The sequence below is a fragment of the Callospermophilus lateralis genome, chromosome 9 (genome assembly GCF_048772815.1).
Source record: "Callospermophilus lateralis isolate mCalLat2 chromosome 9, mCalLat2.hap1, whole genome shotgun sequence".
NCBI classification, from domain to species: Eukaryota; Metazoa; Chordata; class Mammalia; order Rodentia; family Sciuridae; genus Callospermophilus; species Callospermophilus lateralis.
In genome coordinates this window covers 33,447,766-33,468,640 of record NC_135313.1, presented here as the reverse complement: position 1 = coordinate 33,468,640, position 20,875 = coordinate 33,447,766, and the positions used below count along the sequence as shown (strand labels likewise).

General features: G+C 36.3%; 1 protein-coding gene and 1 non-coding gene across 5 annotated transcripts; one reads left to right on the top strand and one right to left on the bottom strand.

Moving 5' to 3' along the window:
• Positions 1-173: 173 nt before the first annotated feature.
• On the top strand, positions 174-19,865 carry Stradb (STE20 related adaptor beta). Of its 4 annotated transcripts, none has more exons than XM_076866584.2 (12): positions 174-262; positions 3,423-3,525; positions 5,657-5,737; positions 9,986-10,085; positions 13,815-13,936; positions 14,315-14,423; positions 15,428-15,551; positions 16,848-17,019; positions 17,324-17,428; positions 17,595-17,839; positions 18,522-18,564; positions 19,062-19,865. In XM_076866584.2, the coding sequence occupies exons 2-12, from the start codon at positions 3,514-3,516 to the stop codon at positions 19,203-19,205; spliced, it is 1,257 nt and encodes a 418-aa protein (XP_076722699.1). In that variant the 5' UTR covers positions 174-262; positions 3,423-3,513; the 3' UTR covers positions 19,206-19,865. The 4 variants fall into 4 exon arrangements, with proteins under 4 accessions (XP_076722699.1, XP_076722700.1, XP_076722702.1 ...); XM_076866585.2 differs by having other exon boundaries at positions 181-262; positions 3,426-3,525; XM_076866587.2 differs by lacking the exon at positions 174-262 and adding an exon at positions 287-521 and having other exon boundaries at positions 3,426-3,525.
• Positions 6,126-6,232, bottom strand: LOC143407665 (U6 spliceosomal RNA). The gene has a single exon (XR_013092407.1). It is a non-coding gene; the product is annotated as a U6 spliceosomal RNA (small nuclear RNA).
• Positions 19,866-20,875: the final 1,010 nt, after the last annotated feature.

The window sequence follows — 20,875 nt, the reverse complement described above, 5'->3', positions numbered from 1 at the left end:
CGGCGGGCCGGACCGGGACCTGGGCAGGGGTGGGGCGGATCCTGTCCCGGCCGGTTGCTTGGCTCTGGGACAGAGTTCCAAGCTGACGGTCTCCTGTCGCCGTCGTGCCGCACTCTGTGCTCTTTGGCCCGCGCTGGGAGCGGGCCTAGCGCTCTCCCTTCGCCCCTCTGCGAGGTGGGCTCCCGGATTCTGGTGCTCCGGGCCCGCCCTGGCCCCGCACAGCTGGCAACCTGAAGAGTCACTGGCCGTGGTCGCCGCTAGGGTAATAAGGGGAGGGAAATGACTTGGGGTCTGTGGGTGAGGAGAGGGAGTGCGGCTCGGTCCACTCACGCCCCGGGAAGCCAGGGACTAGAACCGGCCGCCCACTTGGAACCCGGGCTGGAGTGTGGCTCAGCGAGCGGCCCCTGCGCCCGCGCGGCAGCGGCTCTGCGGGAATCCCTGGGCCGCGAGTTCCAGCGCGTGCGGTGGTCCAGGCACAGGAGTGCGGGTGGACTGGTACCCCGAAGGGTTGACAGCGCCAGGTACGCGGGCAGGAGCCACCAGTGGTTCCTCTCCCCCAGCTCTCACCTTTAGCCGCGCTCACGGGTCTGGCGAATTTCCAAACCGAAGACACTGGCCCTGGCTCTATCTGTCTGCAGGTCTAGGAAGGAAACTTCAACAAAATTAAATGCTCTGGGGTCGCTTTGTCCTCAGCATTTAAGTTTAGCGTTGTTTTCTCCTCGTAGGTTTGTTGTGTCAATATCTATTTCCTCAAAACTTGGTCAGGATATGACACAGGGCGCCTACCTAGCACGGAGCCTGGCACACAGTAGGCACTCAGTAAACACTTGTTGAAAGCATGAGTCATGATACTAAGTTTGGAAAATTCTACCGAGCTGTGCGTCGCTCTAATCTATGTTTTTATGGGTTCCCAAGATCACTTTGAAAATTACAGTATTTTCGAAGCTCAACAAAGAGTTAAAGCTGTTTTTTTTTTTTCTTTCTTTTTGTTTCGTTTGTATTCCCTGTGGTGTTGCCTCATTGGATGCCTAAATTAACTCAGAACCCGAGTTCTGTAAATAGATTTGCCCTTTGTTTCCACTAAAAGTGTTCAACTTTCAGATTAAAGCCTTAGGATGAACCATTCAGTTATGGAACATATTATTTATAAAGCTTTATTGTAATTAGCTTCTAGATTCATTTGCAAGGGGCTGTACTGAAATGGTCTTGAAAACCCTCACAAATATAGGTCTTTTAAGTATGAGTTTTTAAAAAAGGATTTATATTCATAACTAGTGAAAGAGCATGCCCAATAAAATTGACAGCAAATCTTTTGCCCCACTCCTTTGCCAGGTGCAGCTGCTGCCTTGACCTCAAAATGTCTTGTAAAATTATCTCTTAATAGTCTGGTGTATCTAAGGCAAAGCCTGTAGGATTAAACCACCCCACAGGGACAATCCTTTTAGAACTAACAATTCTCACAGATTTTCTTGTGGGTTTTTCTGAAAAATAAATGATGTCATGGACTTTCAAGCTGTTTAAGACAACAAAATCAATAACAACTTGGCAGCTATTAAGTGAAAAAAACAGGATTCAAAATCATGGTAACCAGAAAATTCAATTCATCATGATATCCCTAAACTTTCTGTTTATGGGAAAAAACTACTCCAAGTAGTCAGGTCCTTCTCTGTCTTGATTAACCCTGGATGTCCCCAGTGTCCCACACAGTGCATGACCCATTATACATGTGTGGAATGAATACTTAGCTGTTACCAATAACAGTGCATTGACTTTGTGTGTTTGATTCATTTACTTGAATGTCTCCTTGGAACAGATTATTAGAAGTGGGAATTTTACTGGGTCACAAAGTATGAATATTTTCATGGTTATCAAACCATTGCCAACTTGCTTTCCAAATAAGCCTTAGCATTTTGTACTGCCATCATTGCATCTTTCAGAGCATCAGCTCTATCTTGAGTACAGTGTTTGGTAGTTATGAGCACTTTCAGATGAAGTATCCCATTTGATCTCAGTCATCCTGGAGGGTAGGGAGGATAGGCATTGCTTTTCCCCTTTTGTAGTACAGGAAACTCTAGTGCCTTAATTGATAGTAATGCCTGGCTGGCAATGAAATAATCATCATCTTTCAGGTTCTTCCTCCTTTTCTTTGCTTTTGGTTAATAGTGAACATTCTGAGTAAATTTACTTCTTCCTTTAGCAATAAAATTGGATACTGCTCTATAATATTTATGGTCTATAAACTCCTACTTTTCTCATTTTGCTCAGATATTTGTAGATGCCTTGATGAAATTTGTGGACTTGAGTACAATTTAAATGAAAGAAATGACATTGTTTAGAAATAAGGGAGCACCAAGTGCTAGCAAGCTTAGAACATGGCTCCCTTTTTTTATTAGTAGAGGTCTGGTGCTTTTGTATCTCCCTGAATCCAAAGATGTTACCAAGTAAAAATTCTCATCTGTTGCCAGGCACAGTGGTGCACCCTGTGATCCTAATGGCCCGGGATGCTAAGACAGGAAGATCACAAGCTTAGAGTCAGCCTCTGCAACAGCGAAGCTCTAAGCTCAGTGAGACCCTGTCTCTAAATAAAACACAAAATATAGGGCTGGGGATGTGGCTCAGTGGCCAAGTGCCCTGAGTTCAATCCATAGTACCCCATAGCCCCCCAAAAAAGATAAAAAGAAAAAAAAATTTCTCATCTGTTGCAGAATTTCACAGATTATTGAGATTAATATTTTATTAGTGAAAATGGATAGGAATATTTGCATAATAATATATATTTGATATCAACAAATTTTAAGAGTAGAATTAAGAACTAAAAATTATAAGGTAAAATAATTTCTTACAAAAAAATGTCATTTTTACATAAAAACAACAAAAAAATGCCTTTTTCCTTTTTTTAAACATGGTAACAAGAAAACATTGTTTCCTCATCTGTTACTAATTCTAATTCTTTCCCAGATTTGGTAATCAGGGACCCCATATGATTCAATAGGTTAATCCAATCAGAAAGTTTTGGAAAGTCTCAGAGTTTGCTAATAAATAAAAATATTGAAAATGCTTGGAGTTTATTGTAAATGGGCCCATGTATATTGAGTCCAAAATTGCATTTCTACATTGCTTTCATGTTTGCCCAGGACTCTTTCAAAAACCAGTACAGAGAAGATAGGAGAGATGCAAATATACTGAATATACCGAAGTTTCAGAAATATTCAGAACCTCCCTTCAACTTCACTCTACCTTTCTGTGGTGATCCCAAATAGTGTTCAGTAAAAGGAAATGCTCTTTAAAGATATTTGTCAGTAATGTCTCTAGTCCTGTGTCAAGGAATAGCTGCCTACATATTGAAGGAGTTTATGACAACTAGTTTTTCAAGGAACTTTTATATATAAATCTAAATTATTTGGCTTTTGTGTTTCTTTTAGTAGGATATTTCTGCATCTCGAAAGGAAGATAAATCAAATCTTCTTTGAAATAGATGGATTTTTGTCATTTTCTGTGAACTAAAGCGATTCAATGTCTCTTTTGGTAAGTTTTTATTAACATGATCTAACTTGGTGTCATGAGCAGTCAGATGTTTGTGCAGAGCCATAACAGAAGGCAGAGTACACTATGTTCTAAGATGTTTTTACCTGAATGACTTGTGGTTTTGAGAAATTAATTATTAGTGAGTTTTTGTCTTTCCTGAAAAGAGTTTCTCCTGTATATTTTTTATATACTTCTTATCCTCATCCCATTATCCCGTGTCCAGTTTTTCTTACATATATGTTTTACTTTGTTAGTTCCATCCAGTTAATTATGCCTCATCCTTTAAATCTTTCAAAAATCCCTTCTAAAATTTTCATCTGAATAAAGGCAAGCAAGGTAGTGTTAAAAGTAAGCTCTTTGACTTAATCAGACAAAAACATTTGGATCAATATATAATAATGAGGTATAGATGCCTCCTTGTTTTCTGTTTATATTAGATCCATGATATCCACTTTAGATTAAATATCTTGAGGACTTTTACTTTGTTTTATATAAAGTATAATGTTTGAACAGGGAATTTTTTGGCATTTTTAAAATTTTTATTTGTTCTAATTAGCTATACTTGACAGTAGGATGCATTTTGACACATTATACATAAATGGAGTATAACTTGAACAGGGAATTTTTTTATATTAAGACAATAATCTTAGTCTTTAAAATTGTGTGAGAGAGCATCATCCTAATTTGAATTTGCCAAGAATGGAGCCAGGGTTCAAACTCACATCTGCTAATTTACTCCATTCCATCAGTCACCAGGGCTGATAGGCAGAACTATGAAGTTAGGATACTATATCATTATTTATGTGCAAAAATGCATAAATCATTTACTTTAAATTTATATCTTCAGAAGTGCATTGAAGTGAAATACCTCATTCTCTAAAGCAGGGATCAGCAAACTTGTCTATAAAGCCCAAACAGTATTTACACACCTTGTTGTCTCTGTTACTACTGCTTTTCTGCCTTTGTAGCAGAGAAGCAGCCATATCATAGGCATTGTTAATGAATAAAAGTGAATGATTGTTCCAATAAGACTTTATTCTTAAAATGGCCATGAACCAGATTTGGCACATGGACCCTATTTTGCTGATCCCTGCTTTAAAGGATTACTTAAGATTGGTAATTTTCTATCCATTTGTAAGTTGGAGAAGATAGAAAAGACTGTTTATGTTAGTTCCTCCATTTGATAGATGAAGATTCTGAGCTGCAGAGACTGAATTCAACTTAAAATAATCAGTAAACTAGGTAAACTGCAGAAATGACTAGTTTGATTATCTAGAAATGCTGACATATCTTAAAAGAAAAGAACTTTGGTTACTTTTAAGTAACTGACTACAAAATATTAAGGAGGCATGGATGGACTTTAAAAGACTCATTTGATATTATACTCAAATGTTCATATAAATATGAATGTTGATGAGATGCTTGAAAATAATTTATTATAAAAGTCTCTCATGCAATGTGTTTATGCTTTTCTTTTGATATACTTTTTTCTTAAATGGTATAAGATCAGCTGTACCAACTAATTGATGAGGTGATAGATAACATGCAGATGTTTCTTTTAATAATACATGATAGAAACATGCAAGAAAACATAATTGTGGGTTAACATGGAAGAAAACATAATTGTGATAATAGAAGTCTCTTTTAATTTGCTTTGAGACATGCTTGTCACCTTAAGAAAAAAAATTGGTTCCCAATACACTTAATATGTGGTTTAATGTTATAAACATGATCCTTATACTGAAGAAGAAAAATGAGGATCAAAATTAAAATTATTATAATGAATACAGCAGAATAATTTTTAGCTAAATATTCAGAAATTCATCAAAAGTGTCCAAAGAATCAAAAGTTAACACCAGCATTTAAAATTAATGTTATCACCTCAGGAAAAGAGAGGGCAAGGATCAGAGATAGCACCTTTTAATGGATATAAAGTTTGCCTTCTGCACACCTAGCTATTCCTCCCTTCTCCCCCCATACTGAGGACCTCCATGGTATGGATCCTGGCTTTAAGTCTGTGCTGTTCTTTCTCTCTGTTCCCCTCCTCATTTCAAGACCTTTTTTTTTATCCATATGCCACTCCTGCTTATCCTGCACCATACTTTCAACTTAATGTATTTTTGACTTCCAGGATTGTTTCTGTACTTCACGAACACGAGTTGAATCACTCAGACCTGAAAAGCAATCTGAAAGCAGTATCCATCAATACTTGGTAAGAAAATCGTTGAGTATAATTAATGCTCATCCTTTGCTTTTCTGTAATACCATTCACTCCTCAACTCTTACAGCTCTTTTTCTTTGCAGTGTCTTTTACTGTTTCTTACTCCTCTCCTGCTACTATAATTGACCTTCTCTCTTCCTAGACTCCCTGCTCCCTGCTCCCTGAAGCAGCCTCACTTATCAGTTGCTCAAGTTTCAGATTTTCCTGGTGCTAAGTCAGGTGTCCTGAAGAGACACTGGCATCAAACAGAACTGATGATTCTTAGATTTTTACTCTTTCCTGGGAACCAAATGTGTCTATAGAGTATGTCCAGTTATATTTTTCAAAGGAATCTCTGCTGAATTTGATTAAAACCTTAATCCTTTTTCTTTCTTTTTTTTTAAATATGGAACGCTTCACGAATTTGCGTGTCATCCTTGCGCAGGGGCCATGCTAATCTTCTCTGTATCGTTCCAATTTTAGTATATGTGCTGCCCTTTTTCAAACCTCACTAACCCATTGTATTTCCTCTTTTAGTTACTGAAAACCCATCCATTAAGTTATCTACTAAGTCATCTTCTTAGTCATTTACTTTAGAAACTTAGAAGCTATCCTCACTTTGCCTCTACCCTGACCCCATATTATTTAAATCCTGCATTTTAGGAGTCTGTCCATGAAAGTCCTTGAGTCCGTGCCTGCCTTAACGGAGCACTGCTGCTACTCAAGTCTCATCATCTCCCACCTGGCCTATTGCAGGTAGACTCATTGCCTGAGTCTCCAAGACACACACGTGATCTTCTCCCACATCAGTATTCTACCAAGATAGGCCTGCTTGTTTCATTTTGCAGTTTGAAAACTTCCATTGACTTCCTAAAACCTGTAGGACAAAATCTAAACTTCTTAACATGTTAACATACTCTCAATGGTATGGAAAAGTCTAGTTTTTGAGTTTTGTTTCTTGTTAGTGAATCTTAGCTCACACTCATCTTTCTGCTTGAAATGCCCTTTTTTTCCTCCCCTAGAAATTCCTTCTTATCTATAAAGAATTGGTCAAATAGTTTGATCTGTGACATCTTTTCCATTATACTTTCATCTACCATAGACATTCTCATAATAGTATTTTATCTCACAATGGTTGATGTGTATGTCTCTTCAACCATGATGTGATACTTAAAAGAAGCATCCTGTCTTATTCATCTTTATCTCCCTTTGGCAGTGTGTGATATATCAAATAATATTTAAAGTAACATGCTTGGTAATAAATATTTATCTGGGATCTTTTCCTCCTTTTAATCCTTAATTTAGGCTGCAGTTTTTACTACAAAATGGAACATGTCTTACTAAGTTTGCTATAAAATTAGGTAATTCCATTTGCTCCTGCTTATAATGTATCCCACTTTTATCTTGAACTGTCTTCAATTTTGTCATTTCACTTTTTAGGCACTAGAACTCTAAAGCCTTCTAGGTGCTTGCCTTCTGGTACAGTAGGAGATAGTGTCCAATCCAAGATTTGGCTCAAGTAATACCTTTATGGCCAAGGTAATTCAGAGTCACCTGACTGTTGTGTCCTGCTGTTACCAAGACAGGAACTTAGAACTCAGGAAACTTCCGTGGTGAAATACTTCAAACTTCCAAAATAGAACTCCTTTATATTTTAAGGAGTGCTCTGTTATTGGAGTTAGACCAAAGTCTTAAGGAAGCAGAGGTATAATCTCTCTGAAGTCCCTAGTAGAGAAACTAAACTGGAGAAGTTATGTAACATAAATTGACACCAGCTGGAAACTGGTGCCTGATGATTAGAATAAGCTTCTGGGGCCCTCCTTGAGTTACACTTCAAAACACTACCTGTGATCTTCTATTTGTGCGATGTATAATTCTTCATTAACATGGATCCTAAATACAGGATTACATGTTAGGTTAAAAGATCATGTTTCCAGAATAGTCTTTAGTTTTCCAAATGATTTATTTTCTTTTATCACTTTGGAAACCTCTATACCTATTTTTTTAAAAAGCCCATTTTCTTTAATTAGCCTTTACAAATGAAAGGCTATGATGACTGAGTTGAAATGCTGCTTTTTAAAATAATGTGATTTTAGCTGGGCACAGTAGCACATGCCTATAATTCCAGAGGCTTGGGAGGCTGAGGCAGGAGGATTTCCAGTTCAAAGCCAGCCTCAGCAATTTAGTGAGGCCCTAAGCAACTCAGTGTAACCCTGTCTCTAAATAAAATATAAGAAAGGGCTGGGGTTGTGGCTTAGTGATTGAGTGCCCCTGAGTTCAATCCCTGGTACCAAATAAATAAATAAATAGGATTTTAGCAGTGTAATAATTCCTGAAAGGCCATCCAGTCCAATTTTCAACCCATTCAGGGAGTGTTCTCTGCAATATCATTGAGTTAATTGTATAAATCCAAATTTTTAAAAAACTTCATCATAGGAAATAAAATAGAAAGATGTTTCACCACAAGTAAAAGTCTATCAGAATATTTCAAAAATATTTCACTAAGGGCCATTCGTATCTTGGTTTTTAAACTGTGATTTGGGGTTTGTTCCTTAGTCTCTTAGTATCAGAAACTGGGTTTAGTCAGGAAATCTAGAGTAGATCCATAGAGGCAAGTTCATTAGACTGGTGTAAACCTAGTCTCCCACTGTCACAGGAAATGGTGCTCTTACATTGCATCATCAATCCATTCTTTCCTTAAAATTGTAAGAAAGACCAAAGAATAATTAAAGGCAGTATGGAGGTTTCAGATTACTTGGAATTCATATCACAGTACTTTTCTTTTGCTGTAAGCAGGCATTGGTATGCATCAGATATTTTCTGTTTCTATTTTTCCATTTGCTGAACTGTAGTTTTAATCTGTCACACAGTAACATGAGACCATTTTGTAAGCAATGAACTGTAAAGCCTCACTTCATTATGTTTCTAACCTTCCTGGTGAGCTTATGGGTTGATATGACTTTATAATTTTAAAAAATCATTATATGCTTTTTTATTTCTTATATTTTTTCTTTAAATCTGAGTTTATCTGAATACTACCTGTTCTTAGGAAACTAAATTGATTTCTTTAGATTTCTTTTCTCTTTTCATTGGGATTATTTCCAATTGCTTGGTAGAATTTCTCTACAATATTTCATTCCTCTTAGACAATATTCACCTTTTTCATCTTTAGACATGAGCTTGAAATTATTATTATTTTTTCTGTTCTCTTAAAAGTTTAGGGAACAAGGCTGGAAGTGTAGCTCAGTGGTAGAATGCTTGCTTAGTAATGTGCAAAGCCCTGGGATTGATCCCCAGCGTCCCCACAAAAAGAAAAAGGAAAAAAAATTAGGGCTCATATCTACCACTGTGTATAGAAGTGCATCTGTCACTTTCAGACTCCATTTCTTTCTTCTGATTAAAGAGTCAAGAATGTGAAAAGAAGTTAGCACAATTCCTAGCACTAGTAATGTTATTTTTTCCCCTTTGTCTGCTTCCCCGCCCTGAAGGTAGTAACAAGATTCCTGCCACCTGCTGATGCCAGTAAAGACTTCTAAGTGTTCTTTAGGGTCCTGATGTCCTTTAGAAGATCCTCATGGCTATCATATGACACCAGTGGTTTAGGCTTCTTCTTTCTCCTGTATGTGTGTATATTTCAATGCCACTATATTTAGGTGCAAACCTGACCCTGACTTCAAAACACCCCATGAGACCTGGTGGTCCTTCACTAGGGATGTACCCTATTCTCCCATCTCTTGACTTTTTTTTTTTCTTTTTTCTTTTTGACCCCCTTTTGATTCATCTTATGAAAAACTTCTTTAGCAATTTTAATAGGCAAATTGTTTCCTGTTAACAGTTGCTCTAGTAGAGCATGCACCTTGTAGGAGAAATGGATATAACTGGCAACTACTAGAGTAAAGAGCACAAGCATGAGATTTCCCTCACAGATTGCTGCAGCTCTTCTGATGATACATTTAGGCATTCTCAGCAACTTCTAAAAATTTTATAAGAAATTTCATTGAATAGTATTCCTGCTTATTTATAATTCTGCTTTTCCTGTCGACTTCCCCTTTATAGGTCAAGAGCTCCCCAACTCACATCAATTAGCAATTGGTAAATTCCTTTTAGATCTTAAAAATTTCTTCAGCACCTTTCAGTGCCTTCCTAATGAGTATCTATTTGAAAATACATCAGTACTTATATTGAGGAGGGGGAGCCTACTTGGGGAACTAAGAAAAAATTTTACTTATTTTGTTTTCATCTTGTAAAAAAAAAACACAGGTCAATGAGCCAACTGTTTCCTGGTCGCCTCCATCTGCTAGAGCCCATGAAGTGATATGTTCCACCAATGTTTCTCACTATGAACTACAAGTAGAAATAGGTAATAATCCTGGTTTTCACATAACTGACCCTTCATTGCTAGAAATAAAATTAATGACAAAAAAAATTATTTTAGAGGCAAATCTTTTTCTGTTGTAACCTGTAGCATAAAACTGGGTATTAATAATGTCAATCAAATATTGAATTAATTTTATATCTATTTCAAAATAATGACCCAGAATTTAAGATTACTGTCTAGAAGTTTTACATTACCATTGAAGTACATTCAGAGAAGGAAGACACAAATTCAAAAACTTATTTTTTTTTCTTTATTGTGGGAAGCTTCTAGTTTTGTGGGTTTAATTTTATACTGAGTATGGATTAAAATCACATAATGTAAATTTTTTTGATATGGGGTTTTGTTGCCCAGTCTAGTCTCAAACTCCTAAACTCAAGCAATCCTCCTACCTTAGCATCCTGAGAATACAGGCGAATACCACTGTGTACAACTTACATCATGTAAATTTTCTCAGTCATAGACCTTTAACCAATTACTTTCTAATTTAAAATTTTATCCAAAATTCCACTTATAGTAGAAATATTTCTCAGTTAAGTGTGCAATAAAATGAGTATTCGTTTATAGCTTTCTATATGTGAAATATTCTATATAACTCTGAACATTGAGAAATACCTTTTAAAGCAGTGAGTGGTAGGTTCTGGGGATGCAGAGCCTCTGAAACACTTGAGGAGTTGTGTTAGTTGGCTTATGATTACTATGATCAAAAAATCCATCACTGTGACAACTTAAAGGGGGAAAAGTTTATTTTGGCTTATTGTTTCAGCAGTTCAATCTATGGTGGTCTGACTCCACTGACTCCCAAGATGAGGCAGAACATCATGGTGGAAGCCTGTGGTGGAGGAGCACTGCTCCATTTGTGATGGCCAGGAAGAAGAAAGAGAAAGGAGAGTGGGCTGCAGGGAAGATGAACCCTTCCAGAGCACCCACTCTGACCCTATGAGCTGACTTCTCCAGCCGCACCCCACTTGCCTACAGTTACAACCCAGTTTGTCCTTTCAAACTAGAATGGACTGATTAGATTCTAGTGCTCTCACAATCCAATCATTTCACCTCCAAAATATTCCTATGCAGGAGCTTTTGAGGGATACCTCATCTAAACCATAACATTTTATCCTCTGGCACCCAAAATCTCATGTACATCTCACAATGCAAAATACACCTCTGGGAAGATGACGACGTTAGATAGTGCTGTTTCATGGTCTTGAGAGTACTACAGTAGAAGTATGTGCTAAATGTTCTGGGAGCAGAGAAGACTGAGCATACAACCAAACCTCTAGGAGTCAAAGAAAAAAATCAGGAAAAGTTTGCTACATGTTCTAGTTAGTTTTTGTTGTTGTTGTAAACAGCAAAAAACAATACTGGTAACTTATGCTAAAAGGGGATTCTTGAACAATACTGTTCAAGAACAATACTCACAGAATTGTTGACTAGAGAAATAGGCTTGGAAGAATCCCAAAGGAGCTGAGTGAATAAGATGAGAGCCATGGACTAGGCAGCATGGTGCACTACTTACTTGGGTATAGCTGCCACAGACATGGGGCCTCATTGCAATGAGTTCTGATAACCCCTACTTCTTATGTCACTCCCTCTATCCTCCAGTTGGCCATGAATAGAGCACATGCCAGGGTCAAGGAGATCAAGGGAGAATAAATTTGGTGGCAAATTTATCAGCATTAGAAAGGCAATTCATCAGCATCTGAAAGGCAATTCAGATGGTGCCAGTCTAAGAAAGGTAAAAATGCTTACCACAGTAAATGACTGCAGAAGGATGGTTGGAGAATGCTACATAGTTCCTCTGTAAATAGAGGTGGAAAGAAGAGTGGGCAGTGGTAGGAAATAAATCTGCAAAGGCATGTAGGGAACACATTGTGAAGGACTTTATAAGATATATTTAGAAGTTCAGACTGCTGGCCCCCACATCTTACTCATTTTCTTAAGGATTTAAGGCAGAAGTTTGGAATTTATCCTCTTAGTGCTAGAGAGACATTGTTGATAATGGCACTGGTAATGGTGGCATCTAACAGTCATTATGCTGAACAGTAACATGTGTTTTCTTCATTTCACCCTTTATCACTTTTGTTTTGCAGAGTCTCAGTAGCCTCAGCTATAATAGCTAGAGATTTCAAATCATCTATATATTATCTTACACAAATAGATAGATAGATAGATACATTTATAATAGCTAGAAATTTGAAACCAGATCTTTCTGACTGTGGGGTCTAAGCTTTCAACTGTTGCACCACAGTACCCTCCTACTGATAAAATGCCAACTTTAGAACAACTCTGGTAGTAGTTTGGAAGATACAGTAGATCAGTGATTCACAACCAGAAATATCATCCCTATTATCTGTGTCTTTTACAAAATTGCAATGTCTGTATTCCATTACTGAGCCCTTAATCAGTATTTCTAGGGAATGGGACCTAAGCATAGGCACTTTGAAGAAGTTCTCTCATAATTCTAGTACATGCCATGGTTGAGAATACAGGGAGTGGTGTATATCCAGGGAGAGAGGAAGGACTTCAATTAAGGCAGGAAGTGGACTCTGGAGAGGAGAAGGTGAGCATAATTTCATTTCAGAGGTAAAACAGACAGATTTTGGTGACTGGATAGAAGGAGAGAACTGACATCGATCAGGTGCTTGTTAATAGGTGCACAGTGTCACACTTAAAAATGTACCACCAAAGGCTGGTGAGTGTGCCAAACAATTGCAGGTCTCATACATTGTAGGAATGTGTTGGTTCAGCCACTTTTGGAAACAGTTGGGCAACTTATAAATTTAAACATAATTTACTCCATGGCCCATCAGTTTGACCCTCAGGTATTTTGTCAAAGAGAGATGAAAGCATATGTCTCCTTAAAGACCTGTGCCGGGGTGTTTTTGCCAGCTCTATTTCTAGCCACCAAAAATTGAAAGCAGCTCAAGTATCCACCAACCTGTGAATGGATAAATAAATTCTCCATACATAACTCAGCAATAGAAAAATAACTACTGATGTGACAGGTGAATCTCAAAACCATTATGCTGGAGGAAAGAAGCTAAACACAAAAGTTTACATCCTTTTTGATATCATTTAGATGACAAATAAAAATCAGATCAATAATTGTCAGGTCCTAGAAATAGAGTAGGAGGTAGCCAAATGACATTCTGTTTTTGTTTGTTTGTTTGTTTAATAGAGAAAAATTTTTTTAATATTTATTTTTCAGTTTTCGGTGGACACAACATCTTTATTTTATTTTTATGTGGTACTGAGGATCGAACCCAGCACCCCGTGCATGCCAGGCAAGCGCGTTACCGCTTGAGCCACATCCCCAGCCCTCCGTTTTTTTTTACTATATCACAACTTGCTAAAGTTACAATTTTAGCTGTTATAGTAGATATATAATGGTCTGGCATTATATTAATTTGCATTTCCCTATCTCATATCTTTTCACTCACTTTTTGGACTTTCCCATATGTTATTTTGTGAATTGCCTGTTAATCTTCTGTCTTTTTTTAAATTGGACTGCTTGTCACCTTACAGAGTCATAGGAGTTCTTTATGTATTCTGAATGGAAGTTTTATCAGATATAAGTATTATTAATACTTTTAGTTAGTGGTTTGCCTTCTCACTTAATAATTTTTTTAAGAACAGGAGTTTCTAATTTTGATAAAGTACACAGTGTCAATTTTTTCTTTTTGTTGCTATCTTTAATTTTATGTCTTATTACAGGAAGAGGATTTGATAACTTTACTTCTGTCCATCTCGCACGGCATACTCCTACAGGAACACTGGTGACTATAAAAATTACAAATCTGGAAAACTGCACTGAAGAACGCCTAAAAGCTTTGCAGGTAACAGTAGGAAGAAAAGGACATACTTAATGGAATGTCTGTTTGAGGGGATAGATTTCTTTCCTCTTATCAACACAAAGTTACTGTATTGGAAAACACACTTGACAGCCAGATCCATTCTGTGAAAGAACAAATACATTCAAACTTTGGTAATGACTGTTAATTCCTTCAAGTGACTCTCGTATTAAAAAGTGCTATCTTCTATAAAATGGGAACCATGTATTTCATGGCATGGCTGTGAGATTTAGAGGGATGGAAGCAATAAGAACAGAGCTTAGTGTAAGAAGCTCCCTGGGTGTTTAGCTGCCACTACTGCTGCTCTCTTATAAGAAAAATAAAGGTTGTAAAAATGTCTTGTCTCTTGTATGTTTATCCTAGAAAGCAGTGATTCTATCCCACTTTTTCCGGCACCCCAATATTACAACTTATTGGACAGTTTTCACTGTGGGCAGCTGGCTTTGGGTTATTTCTCCATTTATGGCTTATGGTAAGAAAACTGGTATTAAATAAAATAAATCATTGTTTAGTCTGGATACTATCATTACAAAGATGAATGAGATCTTAGATTTATTATTCATTGCTTTTAATTTATATATCTAATGACCAATTCTAGATTTTATGATATCTATATTTTATGATATATTTCTCTATCATGTTGACTTTCAGTCTTCAGAAAAAAGTATAATGGGTATGATGATCAATGAAACCAACATTAATTCTCTTAAGAATTTTATGCCATTGCTCAAGCTATCTCTTCCCCTGTTTCAGAGAGCATCTGTAATTTTGCAGGAAAATAGTTTACCCACCTATGCATACCATTCATGTTCACTGCACTGTGAACCAATTTCATGTTATTATAAATGTGTGTGTATGCCCATCTCCCTCACCAGTGATTCTAGAGAGCAAGGAGCATTTATATTTTCTGTTTTGGGTCCCAAAGTGCTCACATATTTATTCAAGACTTATTTATTCAAGAGTGTTGAATAAATAAGTGAATAAATTGTATAGCTTGGATCTTTATAACAGCTTTGTGAATTTCTTCTGGATTTAAAACATTACATATTACATACATATGCAATATGTATTTTTACTGGTAATAATGAAAAATCATTAATTCTCTTTCCTAACTTTTTAGGTCATTAGGAAAAAACTGTGTATGTATGTGTGTGTTGCTGGGGATGGAACCATGCTAGGCAAGCACTCTACCACCAAGTTATATCCCCAGCCAAGAAAAAAGAGTCTTATAGATTCTTGAAGAAACCTCACTTTCACATGGGAAAGTAGTTAGGTTCCCAACTAACAGGTGTATGTGCGAGTTTATGGTTGAAAAGAACACTTTTTAAAACATAGATGGATTCCTTTTATGTATGATGTGTCCAAATGAATTTACTGTCATATATAGATAATTAGAACAAATAAATACATTAAAAAAACATAGATGGGAGCAAAATCACTTTCAATGTTCATGTAAAGATGTCAGGGTTCTTTCAGGTTCAGCAAGTCAGCTCTTGAGGACCTACTTTCCTGAAGGAATGAGCGAAGCTTTAATAAGAAACATTCTCTTTGGAGCAGTGCGTGGGTTGAACTATCTGCACCAAAATGGCTGTATTCATAGGTATTTACTTATTTGCATTTTACAAAATGAAAGAGTTGAAAGACATCTTTTAGGAAAGAAAGTTGTTAGGAGGAAGTAAAAAAAAAGTTTAAAAAGAAAAAAGGGATGAGAAATATATGAACAAAAATGTAGGAAGGAAGGAGCCAGTGGATGCTTACCTTTTATCCAATCATTTTGAGACCACATCATCTGTGCCAAGTGCTGTCCTTGGTGCTAGTGGAGCACCTGACCTAACAGAGCATGCAGTCTGAATCTCATGAGGGATATAAGAACCTGTATGTTCAGAGTATCAGTTGTAGGGAAGGGGGTCCTCATTAGCTGAGTTTTTTGTTGGTTTCTCTTTTTTTAAGCAAACAAAGAGTTTCTTTATCTGCTTTCTTGCTTTTATACACACACACACACAAACACACATACACACATACACACACATACACACACACATATATATCATTATCAAATTATAATTAATCCTTTCTTAATTTTTGAAATATCTTGCAGCACCCTGAGATTATCATATTAAGTATAAATTCTCATTACCAAACTGCAGTTGCAGAAGTAATTGACTGAATGTGAAAAGCAGTGTTACTTCTAAGATATGCAGGGACTTTGTTTTGCTTTTTAATTAAGTTGCTTTTAAATAAGCTTGCTTTCTTATTGTTTTGTTTCAATTTCCTTGAAGCCTTTGACTTGTAATTTATTAGCAGCATTTTGTTAACTGAGGATTTCAAATGGTATATTCTAATTTACTGAAGTTTCCATATACCTTACCAGTGTCTTGGCTGACCTGCTTTCTTAGTGTCCAAATTCAGTGTTTGGGGGAAAAAAATAAGACTCTTTTATTATTTATCTGGCAAAGGGAATTTTTATACAAAATATCTTTATAAATGATGTTATATCATGAAAGACTGTTTTTAATGGATAGTATCACATTTAACCTTAAATTATAACCTTATCTCTTCAAATATTATTTGATATTTTGGACACTTTGGGTGTTTTTTGCAACAGCAACCTAAAATAGTGAAATTAATAACTTTATTCCATTCCTTATTTGAAAAAAAATTACCAGTTCCATACATGTAGCAGTCATTTGTATTTTCTTTGTTCTAGTGCTATATTAAGGAGGTGGAAGACTTCCTTAATTCCCTCAACATTTCCATATGTAGAGCAGTGTATATGAGGCACTGTTATTTTATAAAAGGTATTTAAGTTCCAAGGATAGATTCATTCTGACCAGACTTTTATTCTCTCTTTATGGGCCAGATTCCTAGTACTTAGGACTGTTTCTTTTTGTTCTAGGAGTATTAAAGCCAGCCACATCCTCATTTCTGGTGATGGCCTAGTGACCCTCTCTGGCCTGTCCCACCTGCATAGTTTGGTTAAGCACGGACAGAGGCATAGGGCTGTGTTTGATTTCCCACAGTTCAGCACATCAGTGCAGCCGTGGCTGAGCCCAGAACTACTGAGACAGGTCAGGTGTGGCCGTGGCATTGGGTTGTCTGTGCGTCTCGAGTGTCTTCTGAGTTTGATTAAAGGACAGTTGTATCCTTATATTTGGATTGATGAATGGCCTACTACAAGACTTTCCCTCTTTCTTGTCAAAATTTTGTTAGGAATTTTTAATCATAAGTCATACATTAGGTAGATCTTGATTTTGCGCTTACGGGTATTTTTTCCCACTGTCATTCACCATATTTTATCAAAAGAGCACACGTTTGTTAACTTTTTATTAATTTTTTTGCACTAAAGGACATCAAATTAATTGTATTCTCTAGGATTTACATGGATATAATGTGAAGTCAGATATTTACAGTGTTGGGATAACAGCATGTGAATTAGCCAGTGGGCAAGTACCTTTCCAGGACATGCAGAGAACTCAGGTAAGTGCTACTAAAATTACTGAACTTCTTCCCTTTCATAGGTTCTCTTACACTGTAGATAATTTTTGTTAAACATGTTTATTGTAGACTCTTAGGAACTTTATTGTTATTGTTGTTTTAATATTTTGCCTGAAAAGGGTTGAAGGAAATTTTTGGGTTTTTTTAGATGCTGTTACAGAAACTGAAAGGTCCTCCATATAGCCCACTGGATATCAGTATTTTCCCACAATCAGACTCTAGAATGAAGAATTCCCGGTCAGGCATAGACTCTGGAATTGGAGAGAGTGTACTTGTCTCCAGCGGAACTCACACAGTCAATAGTGACCGACTGCACACGCCATCCTCAAAAACCTTCTCTCCTGCCTTCTTTAGCTTGGTACAGCTTTGTTTGCAGCAAGATCCTGAGAAAAGGTAATATTGGTTATCTATAAATAGCACAAAATATACATGTTGATTTCATATAGAAGATTTGTGATATTACCCTTCCCGTAAAATTCAAATCTTTTGATCAAAAAACTAGCCTAATATAGAAAATATCAATGCTGAGGACAACTTGAGATGAAAAGCAAATGAGAACATTGAATTAATAGCACGAGTTGGGTTCCAGTATTAGTTGTACCATTTCCTAGCCAACTCACCTGTAAAAATCTGTTCCTTTTCCTGGACATTAATTAGTACATTTATGTTAAGACATTTTAGAAACCTCCAAACAGTATAAAAATATAAATTGCTACTATTATACTAATATAAATTCTTACTCTACATAGCTATATATTAGCATTAGTATTTTGGAAAGAAGACATGTTTAGTTATCTGTTTTTAGCCCCTTAGTGCCTCATATAGTTCCTTGTAAATAGTATGTGCACAATAAATGTTGAGTATAGATTAATTGATGGATACCTCTAGAATTAATTCTTCCCATTAGTCAAGATTGGAGCTAAGAATTTGGCTTTGGACATATATTCATTTTCTTTGTAATTTTTAGTTGGGTTTTATGACTCTAAACCTAATTTCTAATAATTTCTAGTATATATCTTAAATCTACATTCTAATATGAGGTTCTGTTTTTTCAATAACTTTTTAAAAATTTCAGGCCATCAGCAAGCAGCTTATTGTCCCATGTATTCTTCAAACAGGTAAGCTGATCTGTTGTCCAGATATTTTTAAGTACTATTAAAAAGTCATTTCATTGGCTAAAGGAATACTTATGGTTGTCAAGAGTCTGACTAGTAACTTTCTTACAAAATAAAGCTAAAAACAAGAAAAAAAATTTTGGTAATTTAATTACATATAGACTTTCTAAAAGATTCATATTCTGTAAAACAGAGTGAATAAAAGCAAATTGGACTACCATCAGATGCTATTATATGTTCAGTGTATGTTTTCATTAGAGACATTTTCTTTTTCTGTATTGGCTAGAAATGATGAAAGGACAAAATAATTCTGATAAAAATCAGTTTACTTGGCTCTTTATTCTTTTTTTCAGATTATCAGTCAAAAGCACTTTTAGGGAAAAATACCTAAGAACAATTTAAACACTTAAAACAGTTTCTTTAATGATTTTTTTTATTGGTAACAGAACTGACATATTAAATTCATCTACCAACAGCCTTATTTTGGATTTCCTTAACAGATGAAAGAAGAAAGCCAGGATTCAATACTCTCACTACTGCCTCCTGCTTATAATAAGCCATCAGAAGCAGTACCTCCAGTATTGCCTTGGACTGAGCCAGAATGTGATTTTCCTAATGAAAAAGACTTGTACTGGGAATTTTAGGGCTACCAACTCATTTTATGTCCTGTATACTTGACACTTTCTCCTTGCTGCTTTTTCTTCTATATTGCTAGGTATAAATACCAGAATTATACTTGAAAATACAGTTGGTGCACTGGAGAATCTACCATTTAAAACCACTCTGCTCACAGGGGTATGAAGCCATAACCCCTCTATTTAGAGTGCTTTCACAACTCCAGGGAAACATCAGAATTAGCTACAGATAGTGTCATCTAATTTTCAGTTTTTTTCCCAAGCTGTGACTAACTCTTCTCTTGATCTCCCAGTATAATTTTTGAGCCAGTTAGTTTTTTGACATTTTGCTGTCCTCAGAGGATAGTGCTTCCAAGTACATCTTTATCTTCCAAATTCTCCAGCCTTTTTGATCAGCTCTTGTTAGACCAAGGCTAGTCTATCTTGGCACTAAACCCTTATTTTGGGAAAGGGAAAATGTTTATCCTATTCCTTTTTCTTCTGTAAAAACATATGGTAACATCACACTGAACTTCACTCACTTTAAATGATTCATTTGAAACCCATAGAGAAGATATAATTTGCTTTTTTAAAAAGGGGGGGCTAAAGTGACACTTTTCTACCTATGTAAATTATAGATCCTAAATTCATGCACCCTGAGGGAGCTCAATAAAAATTTATTGAATCCAGCTTATGCTTTTATTTATTTTCCATGTATGGTTTGATAAAGTTGAAAAGATTTCAATTTGTTTAGTCAAGAAAAGCTGTGTCTCAAACTGATTTACATAACCTTATAGACTAGGGACAACCCAATGGAAGCAGAAGGCATTTTGGCCTTTGACATAATTATTGCTCCTGTCACAGGTGCAACACTTAAGGGCATAGAGGTCTTAATTAATGATTTTTCCTTATTAGTAAAAGAGGGATACTACATCTCAAAAAGTGTAGTTTGAGCGGTGGTGAATTGGAGCCTATCAGTTGATTTTTGTAATCTTTACACTTTTATCTATATTACATTAAAAATTATTTTTAAATGATTATCTTAAGACTAAAAAATTAAAACCAAAATGATAAATAATATACAAATTCACAACCAACTTTAACATAATCCCTTTTATGTTTATTGGTTAGATCCTTTCAAGAACAAAGATTGGGTTACTCCTTTTAGTGCAGCCACCAAAACCTACCAAGGTGAAAGAATTTAGATTGGGTAGTAGAGGAGGGAGAGGATAAAGACCAGTTAAGGCCCTGAGAGCAGCTGCAGTGGTGGGGGCTGAGGTTCATCTCACCAACCTCTCCCTTCTGAATTCCCCTTAGTCAGAGTCCCAGGGGTACCTCACAGGTTCTCCCACATCTGTAGGGTAGTTCTGCATATGTATAGTGCAAAAGGTGGGTTGAGAGCTCATAAATGGTGCCTCTAAGGTTCTCCAGAGAAACAAGAGAATGTGTATGCATATAATATATATGTGTATATCTGTCATATATACATATGTGTAAAATGTATATTTTTTAAGTAATAAAATATATAAAATCTTTATGTACAGCAGTTGCTCTTGGGGCTTCATCCTCTTCATCTCTCCTATCCATTCTGAATGTTTTCTCCTTGGAAGGTCTTAGTAGCTGCATTAAGAGAGTAATCCCAACCTTCCTTCTTAAAAAGGTCTAGGCAATAATATAAAAAGGATTGTGTTTCAAGTTTC